Source organism: Scheffersomyces stipitis, chromosome 2 (assembly GCF_000209165.1).
Source record: "Scheffersomyces stipitis CBS 6054 chromosome 2, complete sequence".
NCBI classification, from domain to species: Eukaryota; Fungi; Ascomycota; class Pichiomycetes; order Serinales; family Debaryomycetaceae; genus Scheffersomyces; species Scheffersomyces stipitis.
This window is the reverse complement of record NC_009042.1, coordinates 1,409,310-1,427,081: the sequence shown is the minus strand read 5'-3', so window position 1 is coordinate 1,427,081 and position 17,772 is coordinate 1,409,310. Positions and strand designations below refer to the sequence as shown.

Here is a 17,772-nt window from a genome sequence, read left to right as displayed (position 1 = left end):
CTCACAAATACAGAAATCCTGTCTGCTCATATTCTTACATTATGGACCAGGTTTAAGAGTCAAATGAAAAAAAGTCCTCTCGATAAGAATAGAATGACGATCTGAGTTTCAGTTAACAGGATTTTCAAAAGAGACCTACATATACATTACAGTAATTATTTTCAAGGTCCTCCGAATGGTATTTTTTTCATAATTTTTTGTAGTCTCCAGACGCTCCTGAAGCCCGGTCTGGACTGACGGTGGTAGACAAAATCTGTCACTTACAGGGATCTAATTTTTTATTGCGATATACGAAATTTCTTTGTCTTGGAATACACAAAACCCCGACCCTAGTCCAGGCAATTCCACCACAACTATCGCATTGGACCGGCATGGCCGCTGATAACAATAATGGCCTAGCCGCTGAAACGAGAGAAATCCTGTTCGGTTTGCTACTTGACCTTCCAATGCAAGCTTGCAGCTGCTGAATTTATTAACTCATTTTTTTTCCCATGTCGGCCACAAATCCGTTCCCACGGTTAAATTCATTTCGAAGGTGGACGAACAATTGACGAGGGAATGGAGTATTTGGAAACCATTACTTTCTGAATTGTTCTTTCCATCTCGATAGGTTCTTTCAAAACTTCCTTCGGTGTTCCAAGTCACTAAAGAATTTTTTTAAGGTTCCGTCACAAAAGTGAAAATTCTCTGTTGAATTCTGATCTTGGAAGATCTTCACAACTGAAATTCTATGAAATTTCTGTGGGGTGGTGGAGACATTTATATAGAAATTCGTTGAAGAAGTTCCCTTACAGTGTTCTGCTGGTCGCCACTGTCGACAATGGCCAGAAACAGGCAGAGCAATCCCAGCTCCGAAGGCATGCCAGCTTCTACCCCGGCGTCCGAGGTTGCTAGACAACCCAACTCACTAGAACAGCCGCCTAAGAAAACTACTTCGGCCTCCGCTTCAAATACCCCAATGGTTGAAAAGTTGGCAAAACATATGTTCACGATTCCGGCTACTCTGTCGAGATTTGGCAAGCGATCTGATGCAGAAAAAGAGCTTCTTTCTAAATTTGACAAGGAGGTGTTGTCCTCTGAAGCCGCAATGAAGACCCTAAGCTACCTAAGAAATGAAACCCAGGAAAAGTACCTTTACCAGATTAGAAGATATATACGCCATTGCGCTAATAAGGGGTTGGATAACTTCTTTGTAACCAAGGCATTGGCCAAAGAATTGATCCAAGCAGAAATCAGTCGCCGTGGTCAAATCAGTGAAAATACCATCAAAAGTATAAGATCGCCTTTGAACAAACTCTATCATATGAACAGAATAGTCTATCCTTTGGATCAGCCATTTGAGCTCTTAAGTGATGACTTAATTGAGGAATTGATTCAGAGTTACAACCAGGAGAAGGAGAAAGCTTCCCTGTCCACAGTAGAAACCAATGAAGAGCAAAAAAGTTTGGAAGTCAAAAAAGACAAGATTGTTAAGATAGGCGAAACTACAAAGAAGAAAACGTCAGAAAATGAAGTTAAATTGATACTGAAGTTTAGCAACGAAATAACAAATTCAGATAAAACCCGTCACATATTGAACAGTTTGACTGCAAAAACCTTCAAGGCTTATTCCACAGACATAAGACGCTTCATCAGATATTGTGCTAGTCAAGGGTTGAACAACTTTCTTTTAAATAATGACATATTAAGATCCTACCTCATTAATGAGGTCCAAAATAAAAACTCAGGATATGCCTTAGCAAGGTTGAAAAATCTTAGAAGCAGCTTGCTTAAATTAAATCAACTCAATGCCATTGCTTACAATGATACCTATCATGAAAGTGATCTTGTTGATGTCATGAATGAATTTTTGGCAGAAGTTGAGAAGAATGAACCAGGTGGAGAAAATGAGTCAGCTACACTCTCGCCATTAAAAAGAAAGAGAAATAACTCTGATCCAAGTCCAGAATCAGATCATGATCCAGTTTCAAAAGGATTGATTAATACCCCTCAAAGCAAGTTGGAAGGTAAGCTATTGGCAAAATTGAACATATTGTTTGAAGATACAACTTTGCTAAACGGTCTTACAGAGGCTAGCAAGAGGTTGTACTGTTCCGAAATAGCTAGATATGTTCGATTCTGTGCAAAAATATCACTTGATAGTTTCCATGTTCGAGGGGAAATACTAAAAAGATTTTTTATTGAAGATATCATTCCTAATAATCCTAACATTACAGTAAAGAAAATGAGAGAAATATTGAGCCGGTTGAACCGGTTGCATCAGATTAATGGTGAGCATGATGTTAACCATCCTCGAGAGATTCCAAATATCTCTGTTCTTAAAGAATTTTTGGAAAGTTATGAATCTAACAAAAGTGTTATTGAGAATGATTCTACACGAGGAAAATCACAAAAACGCAATAATGATGCAATCATTCGTAAGCTGGATGTTTTGCATCAAATAGTTGAAGTTTCTAGTACCGAAGGTGAAATTGGTCAAAGGAAGTCTTCTGCACGAGAGACTTTCAGAAAAGGACCAAAATTGGCAGACATTATAGATGGTACTATTGAAAATGCCAGACCCAGGGTTGCACCCAAATTCCATATTAACCGAGCGATCACGACTATAATTGAAATAATTGAAGAATGGCAATTAATAGAAGAAAGAGTTCGTAAATGGGGATTAGACTGGATCCAAGACAGTGGTGATCATGAATTATATGCAAGTAGAAAAGTTGTGAGTGACTTTTTGAATGACTTAGTGGCTGAAAGTGGGGCTACTTCTTCACAAGCTGGATCCACCATTTATGACAGTGGGAGATTTGAGATCGGGCTAGTGATCGATGATTACATTAGCCGCCAGAAATTGAGTTTACACGATTTCATCAGTAAGATCCAAAACTATCCTACGCATTCGAAACGCGAATTTGTCCGCATCCTAAGCCAAAGGTGATGCTAATAGTACAGTTAGTTGAAGGAAAATTGAGTTGTCAAGTTCCGTTCGAATTAAGGTAATTAGACCCAATTAGACCTAGATAGAGTATAAAATAGCTGGAGGTTAAACCCTCGTGCCTCAAAATGATGCAGTCCTCACGATGGCTGCAAAAAGTCAGAACGGTGTCACCAGCTTGGACGCCAGGTCCAACATACACGATTCGACATAGCATAAATCGCGTGCATAGGCGACTAAACACTACTTAAGGTACAGTAAGCTTTATTATACAACCTTATAATTATTATATCATGTAATGCAAAGCTTGTAAATCATCTGCGGTATTTGCGCTGTAGTTTCAGGTGTGGCGGTAAAATGTCGTGCGCTATTTTCGCTGCGTAAAGACTTGCCTTAATTTTGAACTTTTTATCTATTCAATCTGCTTTGAAATTCTATATAAAAGGATTCATAAGCGTCTTTTCTGTCAGCTCTCACCAGTTTTATTATAACCATCTCAATTTATTCCCACACACAATGTCTGGCCACAAGTACCACTTTGACGTTTCCATGTCCTGCTCCGGCTGTTCCGGAGCTGTTGACAGAGTATTGAAAAAATTGGACGGTGTTTCTGACATTGACATTTCGTTGGAGAAGCAGACTGTCGACGTAACAACTACAGACGCCCTCGACTTCGATACCGTCTACAACACTATCGCCAAGACAGGAAAGAAGATCAACGACGGAAAGGTCATCCAGTAGACTAGAGGAATTGGCCATCACTTTGACTCAAAACGACATTTATGGTATTAGTAATAGTCAAACAGTTATGACCAAACTACAATTATGACCAAATTATACTGTAGCGATCTAGGACTGTTACAACTGTTCGAAGCTGTTAATCTTCCTAAAAGCATATCTAGAATGAATAAATAATGTAAATGAATACCGATCATATAGAACTACTAATTTATATGTTAAGTCATGTTTCTGAACTCGATAATCTCGTTGATGTAGTTATCACGTAGCTCGCTGTGGATGAACACACTCTTGATCACCTTAATCAACTCGTCGGTTTCCATATCAAACAACTCGCCCTGGTAAAACCGGTCCATGATATCCTTCAAATGGTTGTTGAGCAAGAACTTGTAGTTGTTCAATTTGTTGTACGACTTGATGTTGGCCTGGCTCTCGCCGATTTGCATTACATACGGAACAGTGACGTTGTTGAGCGAGTCGATGATGTTGGCAATCTTCGTTGATTGCCCTTCAGTGATCTCAAAAAAGCTCAATATCTTGTGTATCAACCATGCGTTTACAAATTCTACGAGCTGGATAATGAGTTGCTTGAACCGCTCGTTGTTGGTCTGCTGCAAATCTGTCTCCAGGACAAGAGTGTCAAACCACGAATATATCAAACTTAACTGGTTAAGATTGTAGTCGTCAAGTTCTCCATAAGTATCGTCTTCCTGAGCGTCGTTGGAATCGGAGTCGCTCAAGTTTAACGAACCCAATATACTCTTGAGTCCCTGGTAAAATGTGACTAAATACTGGTTCCAGTTGGATTCAGCAAAACGTACCAACTCTGGTGAATCAAGTCTACTTGCCAAATACGTCATATCGTTCAAAAGCAAAAACGATCTGGACAAAGGCGGATATTTCAGAAGTGATAAAGCCTTGACAGAACTTATCAAATACGAAACATCCAGTGAATGCTGTCTGTACTTTTCTACTATTGATTCCACTTCAGTTGGTAACTCAGTGATTACAATAATGCTCTTATTTGAATCTTGTTCAGCATTGCTTTCAGCTGCAGTTCCAGCTTGTGGTTTTGTCTCAGTCGCTATTTCAGTCTTGGGTTCGTCTTCATCCCAAGCATCGTCCCAGTCTTCGTTCCATGCATCGTCATCATCTTCTACTTTTTCATTTTGTGGATCTGTTTGTGATTCCTTTTGAGTATCCTTGAATTTCTTATTCTGCGATTCTTTTGACTGGATGGAAGTATCGATTGAATGGGTCCATTCTTTAGTCTTTTCTATCAACTCGGAGTTGAACGCTTTTCTGATATCATTTATGAAGTTGTCGATGATCCAGTCTAAATGCAACTTGTTGAGCTTCTCCTCTATCAGTTTTGTATCTGTGCTGTGTAAACCAGCGAGTACATTCCAGTTTGTTGAAGTGCTGTAGTCGACCAAAATCTTCAAGCCATCGATGCTTTCTTTATTATTGACAATTCCATCGATATTGACCGAAATCTTGTTTATGAGCAAAAGCGAAATCTTCGAATTCAAGTAATGCTTTAATGTATCCAATTGAAGAAAATTGATAAACTCGAGCAAGTTCCGTACAGATTTAATGAATCCCGTGACACTGGTTTCATCTTCTGTCAACACAAGCGAAATCGAATCGTAATCAGCAAATTTATCGTCAACAAGAGTCAATTTGAACTTTGTATGTTTGGGTGAAAGCAACTTGTCGACAAGGGAGTCCCATTGGGAGCGCAATTTCGAATACGATTCGAGCTTCGTGGCATTCTTGTCTAGAAGAGCATTGAACTCATTCAAGATCGAGATGTTTTCAATGGTGTATTCGTCTGGCAAAAGAAAACGCAAATATTCCTCCAATTGTTCTACAAATAGCGCAAACGCCGTCTCCACTGATTTGGCGATATGCTTATAGATTACTATGTTAACATTCGCCGAAGCTGCAGCTGTGGTAGTCTCTTTTGCGCTCCTGAAGAGAGTGAAAAGTTGCTGAAAATCAAGTAAGTCACTAACAGATTTCTTTTTGGAAAGAAGCACGTTGATCTCGTCGAGTTTACGGCTTAGCAACTCTATTTTCTGCAATTCTACAATGTAATTGTCGACATCGTCATATTTCCGGTTCAATTGCGCAATGCTGAGCTTTGAAAGGTCGGCCTCTTGCTCTTCATTCTCGCTCTCAGTATTGCTAGGGCCGTGAAATTGTTGAACCAATCTGGGATTGTTAGAAAGAGAGGCAAAGTTGACACCACGAGCTATGGAAGCTATATTTTCGTCGAGCTCATCGTACCGCCTCTGGTACGAAGCTATTAAACTCTCTATAGACATGATAATTGTAAAAAAGAAAGCAAATTGTAGTAGTGCAATTTCTTGATCTTTTGTTTAGTCTTTCGTAAAGTTTGCTTATTCTGCATGAACTGTCGCTAATTCTTCCGCGAGAGCTCTCACTATTTTTCAAGTTCTTCTCACTAATTTTCAACTAGTGTCACTAATCTCTCCCTAATTCTGCTATTGTAGGTAACTTCTCTCTATTCTATCCAGCTACACCTTGTGTCTAAAATCAATACAAATCCTCCCATCTTACTTCATGTAACCCCATAAATCTACAAAACGCTTCTTAATTTCGTCATTTAAGATTGCTATCATTTAAATTGCTATCTAATCGTCAGAAGACTCTAGCTATATACTATCATTTCATTATATCATTATATCAAATCTTCAGTGATGTCATCATCGATGTATTCGTCGTCCTTGTTCATTCTGTAGATTGTCATTGCCATGCTGGCAACATTCAACGTGCTCATGAACCAGTCAGGCACTGGAACGCCATAGAGCTCTACAAAGTTAAACGTAAAGTCGAGGAAGTTCCCCACCAACTCGATCATCAACATCATCTTGTCGAATCTCAAGTCCTTCAACACCTTGTTGTACTTTTTGTTGATATCTTCGTTGATGTACTGCGAAGACTTCCCCGACCTGCAGTTGACGATTTCCAATTCGATGTTGACTTTTCTCTCTTTTTTGATCACATTCATCAACTGCGAAATCGTCTTACGTATCAAGAAGACAAGAATAAGCACCCACAACTTATTGGTGTGCTTCAAGATATTGGTCAAGACTTTCGGAAACATGGGTAAACTCGATAACAAGTGCAAATTGTCAAGAATATTGGCTAGCGTCTCTAATACTTCTACAAATATATTCTCAAATCGCTTGAATGAAAATCGCTGACTACCACGATAGACCTTCTTCTTGGGTGTTTTGGCCTCGGAATCTCCTGTGTTGATCTTCGATTGATTTACAAGCTCGACAGACTTTGAAAGATCAAACTTATCGAAAAGCGGAGAAAACTTAGGTTTGGGAAGCTCCGGGAGTTTCTTGAATTTAGAATACTTGGAAGTTTCTTCACTCTTTTCAGATGTGGATGCAGCTGCTTGTTGGGATAGGAAAGTTGTAAGCTGGGCAATTTTATCCAGAGTCACTGAAGTATTACCTCGTTGCTGTTCTTCTTTGGCCAACCGGATTAAGTTGTCGATGATTTCCTGCTGCTTGGCACTTGAAGGGAGATGCGTAGAGTACGAACTGGATAAGGTCGTAATACTAGTCACCATACCGAATCTGTTGTCAGACTTGGGTGTTACCTGAAAAATCTATAAAACGGTGGTACCAATAAAGAATGTGTTTATCTTTTTGTCAAATTCTCCAGACGTGCTATCATATAATTTTCATGTGCATCTACCGAGGTAATAGAAAAAAATATCACGTGACTGAGTGATCTAAATTTCCGTTTCCCAAAAATGGTATTTGGCACCCACTAATTGCATTTCCAAAAGAACTGCAATAGACTGATACTATAGCTATTTCGCATTGTAATATCTATGAGGACTTTTGTAAAATTGTGGAGTTGAGGAATTTGACGGTTTCCGTTAAAAATGTTTCTTCACTGATTGTGGAATGGCTATTGGTGATTCTCTTGAACTGTTCTACCTTGTCTGTATCTACGATTCCAGTCACATCTACGACGTGGAAAAGTTCGTCGTATACTATCTGGACTTCTTCATCTTTATGTTTCATTGAAAGAACAAAATTGCTGTCCTGAGCCAACCTTAACTTGAGAGACTTGATATTAGTGAATCTGATAATGATTCCGTTCATCTCGTGACACCATTTTGCGTAATTTTGCAATTTGTCGTCCGCAGGATTTACAACAGGATTCTCTTGGTTTGACACGAGCAGTTTCAACTCCTCAAGCTTTGATTTTGAGCTGTGGATGTGTTGAAGTTGTTTCACATTCAACAACTTTTTCAGCTCGATGTCATCTATGAGCCTTTGTAGCTCACTACTATGCTCCTCTAGCTCCGTCTCGTTACGGCGAACAAGCTGGTCTACATCTTCTACAGAATTTCCATGATCAGAGGCGATCTTTGCTACGATCTGGGGATTTTCAAAAACTGAGTCCTTCATGAGTTCGTCAAGGTCAGCTTCCAAACCGCGAATTTCGGCAACAAGCTCATTTGCCACTTCTACCTTGCGCGTGTAGGTGTCATATAGGCGAGTATTATCTGTAGCTACCGTGTCCAAGACTTCAATCTGTTGGTACATCCTAGCTTTCAAGTCATGGAGATTTTTCTTACTGACAACAGCGGCATCTTCGGCCTTTTCCAAGTCTGCGCCGTCGATTTCTTCTGCTGAAACTTCGGAAACCTTTCGAAGGAACTTATCACGAGTCTCCTGCTCCAAGTAGAGAAACTTCAACTTGGAAAAAATCTCCTTTTGGTACACTATTTCTTCATGGATGTTCTGAGGGTTCAGTAACTTTAAGGAAGACGCGTCAAAGTCTTTCTGGGCATTTAGGATGGAATAGGAAGCTGAGTTCACAATACCATTTATCTCCTCTTCTAGTTTCGCACTATTTACTTCTAAACTCATTGTAATTGGCAACTGTTGAGAAATAAGAATAATAAATAAACAGAATTGTTCTGTTTACATATTTTGAAAAATTAGAGATTATAATATATTATATGCAGGAGCTTGTTGCTGTTGCATTTCTGCGCGACGCAGATTTTAGTTGCAAAATGAGAATCTCTAAGCAGAAGAGAAGCTCTAAGCAGTGTTTCCTTAAGGTGGTTGGGAGACTAAAATAATTGTAGAGTATCCATATAAAAAAGCTGCCACCACTTCATTCACTACTATTTCATTTTCTGCTCGACTATTAGATTCTCTTTCAGAAAATTGGTTTTGCTTTACTTTTCACTTTGCTTTTGCTTCGCTTTTGCACCCAAGTAACAGTTACAATGCCTCGAGAGATTCTGAACTTCCAACGTGAAGAAAACGAGAGCATCTCGCTCTCGTTTTTCTCCCTGGATGAGGAAGTGATTTCGATTCGAGCATCTGTTGCCGGATTGGATAATACTGAAGAAAGCTACATAGAAGAGAATGTCTCCGATGGTAGTGCAACGCTCTATAGCAAAGACGGTGAATTTCCTACTCCCGCAGTTCTCAGAGATGTTGTTGCTAGCTCCGTAGCAAGACATCCGTGGACAGACACAAGAGTTGCACTCAACATTCGTAATGATTACAGTCAACGTGAAAGAAGGCATCTAGCTGCCATCCTCCAAGAAGATACTGCGGATGAAGAGTCGAGCCTCGGCACCTTCAAATTCAGTCAAGTCTTGCTAGTTGCCCTTGGCATCTATGTAATCTGTGCCATCTTCGCCATTGGGTGCTCAGCCGTCTACCATGCTGTTTATTAGCAGTCCAGTATGACAAGCCTTATCTATTTCCAGTTTGGCGCTAACTTCAGTCTTAGTTTTAGATATTTTCATCTATTAAACAATATAGTACAAATAACAAATAACAAACCTTTAGTAAAAGTTTTATACTGCCTCTCTGGGTTGTATCAAACAACTCAATTTCCAGGCTCTGTCTTCTTCGGTCTTGTTCAATTGGTTGACCTTCCATAACTCCAATAAAATAAGTTCTTGCAATGCTGGAACAGGAATAATACTGTAGTCCTCAACATCACTGACTCTTTGATTATTCAAGAATGCCAAACTGTGTCTCCTGTCGTCTCTATGGCCACTCTTGTAGTCTACATATGGGGTCTGTAGACTTTCAATGTCAGCAATAATCCTGGAAATCTTCAAATATTTGTCAATATTAATCAACTTTTGATTCAAGAAAGTGTTGGCCATTCTATGGTTGGAATTACCATCGCTGACAAACGTAAGATCCTGTAAGAACAACGAAAAGTAAGGAACAATTGGAATATTATAATCGTTGGATACCAAGAAGTTCCTCAATTTTGGTCTGTAGATATTGTAGTTCTTTTCTGGACGGACAATGGTTGATAAGTAGTCGTACAATTCGGTGTACTTCTCGGAGAGATCGCTCCACACTTTGGATAATCTGGTGATTAAGTGAGATTGCAAAGCAGTCACAATGGCTGCCAACGAGTTGAAGTTTCTCAAGTACAAACAAGAAATAGCCACCTTCAACCAAGTCTTCACTATGTTAACTCTGAGTTTCTGGTTGATCTTCGGTTGCAAAATGGATTCAAGTACATATTCCGATAAGCAGTTAGTGAAAAGCAAGGATTGTCTCACATTTGGTGCCAACTTCAAGTGGGCTCTCTTTGTAGAGTAATTATCATTCAAAAGTTCGTCAGGCTTGATGGCGCAGAAAATGTGAGACTCAATAATTGTTAATTGTTTGGCTAATTCCAACCCATTGAAATCCAAAAGATTGGGCCTGTAGTTTGACAATACCCAGCTTTGGTCAAAAATGCTGAACCAATTTGGAAGAATTGTGTTCAAGCTCAAGGGAATGTACTCCTTATCGCTTATGTACTTTTGAGCACACCAGCTACTACCCAAGATGGCTCTGTAAGTTAAATTTACCTTTTCAATAGTGGAAATCTGGTTCTTGCTCAACAACGAATTGGATGAGGAAGTTTGGTTTCCAACTCCTAATGGCATTGGTAATGAAATTGATTTCAATGAACTTGCTGTTGAAGAATTGGTATTGATTTTTGAAAGTTCGTAACCATCAACCATAGAGTACCTGTTGTTAATAGTGTTGTCTGCACTGGAAACAAGATTCTTTCTCTTAATTCTAGTAATGGTAATACTTCTTTCCACCAATTGCATGCTTGATACAGATTTCTTAGCAACCTTATTCTCGATCAATGGTCTTGTTGAAAGTTTTGCACCAATTTCAATAAGTTTCATAGCATCCAAAGGCAAGTAAATGGAAATACCCTCATTGAAAAAGTTAATTAAAGTGGTCAACAAGCTGTAGTCTAATTCCTGGTTCCAGTAAGATTCCATCCACAACTGGAACATCTTGACAATTAATCTTCTTCTCTTCTTGAGTTTAAGTTCTGCAGTGACATCAGCCTTGGTTTGATCCTTGATTGACTTGTTTTCAATATCAAATCGCGTGATCAACTCCTCCAACAAATCGATACCATTAGCAAAGCTTCTGAAACAAATAAAGAAAGTAGAAACAAAAAAGTATTCTGGTGGGGTTATTTCATTTGTCAAGGTGTGAACCAAACCCTTGAAAGAAGCACCAAGTAAGTTACCATTAGAGTCTACCAACAATTCATCACTGATGCTAGACTCACCTTCCGTGTGAGTAAACGGTTCAAATGCTGAATCAGATAAGGAGAATGAGCCATCGCTATCACTATTCATGGCATCGTATAACAAGTTTGCACCACTAGAAGTCAATCCTAATTCACCGGTCTTTCCAGATCTGATCATAGAGTATCTGTTGGATCGAGCTCTAGACTTGTCGACTCTCAAAGTATTCTTATCGAACGCCAAAGGTCTTGTGATACCTATTGAGCACTTTCTTATGAACTCTTCAGGCTCAATTCTCATCTTGGAATAGTCAGGATAAGATCTTTCAGCATTCAACCTGAAGTCTCCAGTAACTTCCAACAACTTTCTGATGGAAGCAACGGTAGTACTAATTGCTCTAACCATCTTGGAACCAATTTGAATCAAATCACCACCTTCTTGAGTGTAGTAGTAGTCATTTCCAGCTGCACTACGTGGGTTGAATGCACTCTTTCTGTCCGCTTCGGTCTCGTTCAAAGTCTTGACGACCAAGTTTTTCACGCTAGACACTAAATCACTCACTAAAGATAATAATGAGTCCAACGAACTGTCCAAATCTGCCGGCTTCTCAGATGAGAAATCTGAACCAGTCTTGGAAATAAAGAGTAATTCCCTTAACAATAAGATAATCTGATGAGCAATAGTTTCCAAAAGACTACATCCAACAGAGTTGTGTTCGATTAAGTCCAATCTACCGATGATTATCCCTAAGTACGAGTACAAGATACTATTGATTTCTGTAACTCTGTACTTGGCCAAAGGAGGAGCATTCAACAAAGGATAGGCACTCATATCTTCTTGGAGCCTTTTCTCGTTCTCTCTCTTGATGATTTGCTTACTTTCTACTGACCATACCTGCAAGAACTTGCACGCCTTTCTGGTCACCTGGTAGATCATCAAGGTCAATATTTCGATCTTGTTGAAGTTGGAAGTACCTTTGAACTCGTTGGCTTTCACCATGAGATTGTACCAATCAGCAAGCAAGGATTTACGTGCTTTTCTTACTACGGGTCTCTTGGTGACGATTTCGTTCGATCTAGATAAACAATCGGTCTGCTGCAAGAGCAAGCGCACACCATCTCTGATGGAGTTGATCACTCTGATAGAGAAAGTATATTTTCCACGACGGTTCTTGTGACTCAATGGATTCATGAGGAATTTCCCACAGGCATGGAAGAGTGGCTTCAAGTACTTGCTATTTGGAATACGAGAGTCGCTGCCCTCTTCTTCGATCAAGTCGTCGTCTTCCGAAATGGATATAGTGAAGTAGTTCATGGGAATCCAGCCTCTCAGCAAGCTATCTACCAACGTGACTTCCCCCCAGCCAGAATCGTCGATGGTGTGGACAAATGCAATTTCGTCTTTATCAAACGACAAACAGATTGAAACATCTGATTCAGATTGCAATGTTGAAGAATCAAATGGATGCATAGCTCTGATGAACAAGGCGGACAAGTCTTCGTCATCTTCGAAGAAAGAAGGTCCCTGGGACATCGTCAGGGGTCTAGACTCTTCCTTGAGTTGAAGAATGTCGTGGGTCAGATCAAGCTGGGTAGATTCCACAAGTCCATTCTTGGGATCAAGCATCGACTCTGTTGGATTTGAGTCGTTGTATCTGTTTGACAAGTCCATTTTTGAGCCTGACCAAGAGTTGGCAATATAGAGATCGTTCCGTTCCTGATCTGACATGTCCATATTAGACGACATCCGTTCGAAACGCTGGACAAGATCCTTCCTGATGGGAATGTCTTCCACAGCAGATTTCTTCAATACCTTCGTGGGCGACACTCTCGACACCCGCAAGTTCTTATCGATAGCATAAGAAGAAGGAATCTGGCTACTGCTAACGTCGAAGTTGAAGCTGGTCGAGCTGTTGCCACTTGACGTCTGGCTGAGAAACTTCTTGTCGTCTACATCTGCTCCACCAGCAGTCATTCTAGTGGTGTCTTGTGGGAACTCGCTGCTCTGACTGATAATGCTGGATCGGTTACTGATCGTGCTGTCTACGGAAGCCTGGTCCGCGCGTCTGACTAACTTCTCTACATTGTCGACTTTGGCCTCGTCAGATGTGTCTTGAGTCCAGTTATCGGTATCGTCCACAGCGTCATCTACATTATCGTCTTTGGGTTGTGCCTCGTGTATCTTCTTGTAGTACAAGCTGGTTCTCGTCTTGGACCATCTGTTGGAGTCAGCATCGTTGTTGGCCTGCTGGACGTTCTGTTGGAAAGAGTTCATGAAGTCGTATGAGTCACCGGACGGGGTTTTCAGCTGAAGGGTTACAGAAAGACGCTGGAATTTTGTACTAAGCTCCTGCTGTGGAAGAAGAGGAGTTAACTGGCTTCGTCTATTGTTAGCACCGAAGTTAAGTGGCTGGATGCTGATCCCAAGACTGTTTCTAGGGTCAGTGGGTCTGGATTCAAACGTCATGGTGTTGCCCAAGATGGGAGTTTTATCGTCCAAACCGTCGGACGGCATTCGCGCTGCGCTGTCCAACTTAGGTGTTTCATCGTTGTCGTACGAACCAGGAAGCTCAGGCTGAACAAGACTGCTGTCGTTTACATTACTATGCATTATTGACTCGTTGATAGAAGTAAAGCTAGGTTCACGACTGAGACTTGGTTCCCTATCCAACTCCAAATCGGAGTCAGAGTAGTTTCCCTGAGCTGTGTGGAATGTCTGGAATGTCTGGGACGAGAAGTCCGTGGCCATATTGCCGTTGCGTCTGATTATGGGCTGGTCTATGTCAAAGCTAGACGTAGACAGAGATATACTACGAGTGTCGTGAGTGTCATGAGTGGCGTTATTGCCGTAGACAAGGTTGAACCCGTTTTCTTCAGCGTAGCTGGTGTTGGGTACATTTTCGTTACTATTGTGGTCGTTGCCGTTTTCTTCGTATTCTTCTTCGATCGGAGCATAGGTCTGGTTGTTCTTGAATGCATACTCTGATTCTACAGGCGAATACACGCTAGACGACGTGCTGATCTGAGTGGCACGACTAGTCATGATAGTAATTCACCTATTGGTTAGTTATATCAGGATTATCTTGGAGCAGAATGTAGTGAACAGTGTGTTGTTATGGTAGTCTAGTGATGTTCAAGGACGAAGAATAGACGGAAAAAAACAGATCTTAGATTTGTTGATTCAGGTATGAAAAATTCTGATAGCACTGAAAGCTTTTAATGCTGAGTTCTTTTGGTCTCAGAGAGTCTTGAATGTCTTGAATAGTCTGTGGTTTGTGTTCTTTTGTTGTTCGTCGCCTCACTTCGGAGATTTGTATAGCTTGAATTCTGGCTATGCTGCCTTATTATATTGCTCGTCTAGAGTCTGGTAGGCTGAATAGACAAAATACACCAGATTTCTCTGCGGAAGAAAGTGTCACCAGAAAGAAAAACAGCAAAGAAACCGTTACTGTCAGCCTAATCTAAAATTAAGCTCGACCAAAGGAGAATAATCACCAATGCCAGCAAAATAATGGTAATAATAATAATGACGAAAATACAGACAAGGCAGAAATCACAGAATAAAATTTAACCAAAAAATTACAGGGTGTATACAGAGGAACAATGCGAACGCGAATAAATAGCAGTACACGAGCAAATGGTCAAGAGAATAATGCGAAATGGTGAGAGCCATTATGATCTCATGATCCATGAGTGCTCTACTGAACAATGGCCCATGAGCTGAGGACACTATGGGCTGGTTACTGTGGATATTAGCTTACTGGGATCATTTCAATACCAGCATGTGAGTGAAAAATTCAGCTTTCACATCTTGATAAGCTACAATAAAATACACCAGAAGAAAGCCACGAAGCGAACACGGCTGCTTGCAAATGGATATTTTCAGGTAGCAACGTCATAATAACGTCACCTCAGCATGATAATAACAATCGGTTCAACCCCATACTGTCTCCCATTTCACATTGCCCATCTGCCTCAAGAACTGGCTCCGACGCGTACGACGCGAATCTAAACCGGTTTGTGGCATCTACCCTCTGCCTGTGCCCTGCAAGGGAGCGACGCGTTCTCGGGTGAAACAGCTAAAGCCAGTCTCCATAATCAATAACAGTTCCTGAAATCGTCACGACAGAAGAGACTATCAGCATACAAGGTAGTCCACCGGTGCTCTGTGAAACAGATGGAAAAGTAGAATATGGATTAAATGGGTGGCCGTAGCTTGTACTAGTCCTATAGTGCAAAAATCACGGTGTAACTTTTGTACCTTAGACATCATAGCCGTTTCCAGGACTACCAGTCAAGGTGAGTTCGTGCATGGTGGGGATATCCGCTTTTCTCGTTTCATTGATCTGAATCACAGCATTGTTATGAAGTGTTTCGTAGTTACCAAATACAGTGTTAGACTCTCTGACTTCTACATCTACAGAAAGGGCAACTTTCTGGATACTCTGAAATGGCATCATATCTACTTATGGTCTCTATGTAGCTTATAGCCCAGTTGCAGCCAAGTTGTAGCCTATGCTCTATAGCCAGCCCTCCGGGCGATATCTCACAGCAGATCAGTGTTATATCACTTCCAATTGAGGGCAATGCCTCTAAACTTGGTAGGTGATATGGTACCTACATTTTCGATCAGGCAATCTAAGTGGCCATGGCACGGACGTGCTTCTCGGTAGCCGTAAATTTCTCGTTCTACTTCAACTTTTATTCTCGTTACATATAGTACATGCCTAGACCTTCAACTTGTAGATGCGGAAGTTCAACCACAACCAGAACAAGGCAAAGGCTGCGAATGAAATGCTGATGTTAAGAATCACCCACAAATCGGGATAACGTGCGGGCGGATCTGAAGTATAGTCGATGATATGATATACGACTAACAGCAAGTAACTGCCCTTGATAATCAAGTCCCACACCATACTTCTACTCTTCATAAGCAACTTGCGGCCAATCAACCAGTTGATCAAGAAGTTGCTGACAAAGTACTGTAGAACCAAGTCGTCCTTCTTCAACAACGGATAGAGACTGAACGTCCCGACGTTGTTGATCCATTGCACGATGTCTATGAGCGAAGGATCGACAAGTAGCAACAACGTAGATGGAACCAATGGAATCAAGATACTCTTTTCGTGAACTTGGAACGAAAATAAGTAGAATGCTAACGAATTGCCGGCGAATCCGTAGATCAAGCCAGGAATAACGTTTTTGGTCTTTCTCAACTTGATGAACAACAAGATGTTCATTGGCAAAATCGATAGCACAGTTGTAATGAGGGCCATTTTGGACAATGTCTGGGGAGCTACGATCTCTCTGTACTTGACTAGGACATTGGTGGTACACCAGAAGTTGGCGACCTTGTCTTCAAACAAGCCCCTGTTAAAGGGAAACACTCTGTAAAGGATCTGGAGTGCTTGTTTAGGGTCAGAGATGAATGGTGATAATACGACAGCTTGTGAAAGAATCACAGTTACACCTACTCCTACAAGTTGGCCAAAGCTCTTGAGTTGGCTTAGGATGAACACGAAAATAAATGTCGAGTAGTACAAGCCCATCTGCTTAAAGTTGATGCAACCAATGAACCATACACTGGCGATAACATAGCTCGAATTTATAAGCTCTATCATGGCGTAGATGAAGAAACCCAACATCACCGAGTTGAACTGGAAATGACCATGATCTATCAACACAAGATGGGCCTGGTTAATTGTCAATAACGAGATAATGATCTGGTCCATTCGGCTCAAGTTGAACTTCTTACCCATCAAATTGGCTAACGTTAAAACTGCTGGGATGTAGAGAACGAGTTCGCTGACCAAACTCATGAATCTCATGAAGAACTTGATGTCGCTTCCTTCTATTCCACGTGAAGCATTCAACAGAAACCAGTCAGGATTGATGAAGCTCCCTATCTTCCCGATTATATACAGATGGTAAGCTGTCAAAGGCGGATAGTCCAAACCCCAGTATTGTAAGTCAAACCAGTACCACTGTGAAATTGGAAGATGAATCGTCAACTCCATCCAGTGTCTTTGAGCTTCAAAATCTCCAAACATCGGCGGAGTGGCCTTTCCGGAATAGCCACCGAGTCCTATAGCGGCACGGAGCAATATGGCTGTCATAACCAACACGTATCTGGCAGCCCATTGGTCTGGAGCCTTTTCAAAGTTGTGCAAAAGGTCATGAACGGGTGAGTTTTTAAAGATGGAATGTGAAGTAGACGAATCTTGATGGTGGTGATGAGTGCTGGACTGGCTACCGGAGCCCTTGGCCTTCTTCTTAGTCTTTGCCATGGTTTTAGGAGTCAATGGTAAATATGAACTAATATAAAGAAAAAGTATTATTGTGAACTGAAATATCTAACCGTCGTAATTCGTTATTAGTGAAAATTGAATTTTTCATAGTGCGCATTTTGAGACGGCTTCTGGAGATTCAAATAGGTGCAAAATATGAGACACTAACAAAGCTATTTGTTTAGAAAATATATAGATTAGTAAAGAACAAGTTCAACTTTATGAGTTAAA

General features: G+C 40.7%; 8 protein-coding genes across 8 annotated transcripts; 3 read left to right on the top strand and 5 right to left on the bottom strand. All coding sequences in view use genetic code 12, as the record gives it.

Annotated features, from left to right (window-relative positions):
• Positions 1 to 670: 670 nt before the first annotated feature.
• PICST_66968 (predicted protein) lies at positions 671 to 3,245 on the top strand. Its single transcript, XM_001383002.1, has one exon. It carries the CDS (start codon positions 821 to 823, stop codon positions 2,930 to 2,932), a length of 2,112 nt encoding a protein of 703 aa, XP_001383039.2. The 5' UTR covers positions 671 to 820; the 3' UTR covers positions 2,933 to 3,245.
• Positions 3,246 to 3,445: 200 nt separating this feature from the next.
• ATX1 (antioxidant and copper/iron homeostasis protein) lies at positions 3,446 to 3,670 on the top strand (the record flags this gene model as incomplete). Its single annotated transcript, XM_001383001.1, has 1 exon — positions 3,446 to 3,670. The coding sequence occupies one exon, from the start codon at positions 3,446 to 3,448 to the stop codon at positions 3,668 to 3,670; it is 225 nt and encodes a 74-aa protein (XP_001383038.1).
• Positions 3,671 to 3,885: 215 nt separating this feature from the next.
• Positions 3,886 to 5,997, bottom strand: PICST_56375 (predicted protein; the record flags this gene model as incomplete). Its single annotated transcript, XM_001382460.1, has 1 exon — positions 3,886 to 5,997. One exon carries the CDS (start codon positions 5,995 to 5,997, stop codon positions 3,886 to 3,888), a length of 2,112 nt encoding a protein of 703 aa, XP_001382497.2.
• Positions 5,998 to 6,374: 377 nt separating this feature from the next.
• PICST_41643 (predicted protein) lies at positions 6,375 to 7,217 on the bottom strand (the record flags this gene model as incomplete). Its single annotated transcript, XM_001382459.1, has 1 exon — positions 6,375 to 7,217. A coding segment is annotated over one exon (843 nt), but the record flags the coding sequence as incomplete, so codon positions are not given.
• Positions 7,218 to 7,545: 328 nt separating this feature from the next.
• PICST_66966 (predicted protein) lies at positions 7,546 to 8,600 on the bottom strand (the record flags this gene model as incomplete). The annotated part of the gene is made up of 1 exon (XM_001382458.1): positions 7,546 to 8,600. The coding sequence occupies exon 1, from the start codon at positions 8,596 to 8,598 to the stop codon at positions 7,546 to 7,548; it is 1,053 nt and encodes a 350-aa protein (XP_001382495.2). The 5' UTR covers positions 8,599 to 8,600.
• Positions 8,601 to 8,963: 363 nt separating this feature from the next.
• PICST_29882 (predicted protein) lies at positions 8,964 to 9,422 on the top strand (the record flags this gene model as incomplete). The annotated part of the gene is made up of 1 exon (XM_001383000.1): positions 8,964 to 9,422. One exon carries the CDS (start codon positions 8,964 to 8,966, stop codon positions 9,420 to 9,422), a length of 459 nt encoding a protein of 152 aa, XP_001383037.2.
• A 123-nt stretch (positions 9,423 to 9,545) lies between these two features.
• Positions 9,546 to 14,708, bottom strand: PICST_65220 (predicted protein; the record flags this gene model as incomplete). The annotated part of the gene is made up of 4 exons (XM_001382457.1): positions 14,119 to 14,708; positions 13,717 to 14,043; positions 13,407 to 13,638; positions 9,546 to 13,307 (listed from the first exon to the last, which is right to left on the bottom strand). Exons 1-4 carry the CDS (start codon positions 14,295 to 14,297, stop codon positions 9,546 to 9,548), a joined length of 4,500 nt encoding a protein of 1,499 aa, XP_001382494.2. The 5' UTR covers positions 14,298 to 14,708.
• A 1,273-nt stretch (positions 14,709 to 15,981) lies between these two features.
• Positions 15,982 to 17,541, bottom strand: ALG6 (glucosyltransferase required for N-linked glycosylation pathway; the record flags this gene model as incomplete). The annotated part of the gene is made up of 1 exon (XM_001382456.1): positions 15,982 to 17,541. One exon carries the CDS (start codon positions 17,539 to 17,541, stop codon positions 15,982 to 15,984), a length of 1,560 nt encoding a protein of 519 aa, XP_001382493.2.
• Positions 17,542 to 17,772: the final 231 nt, after the last annotated feature.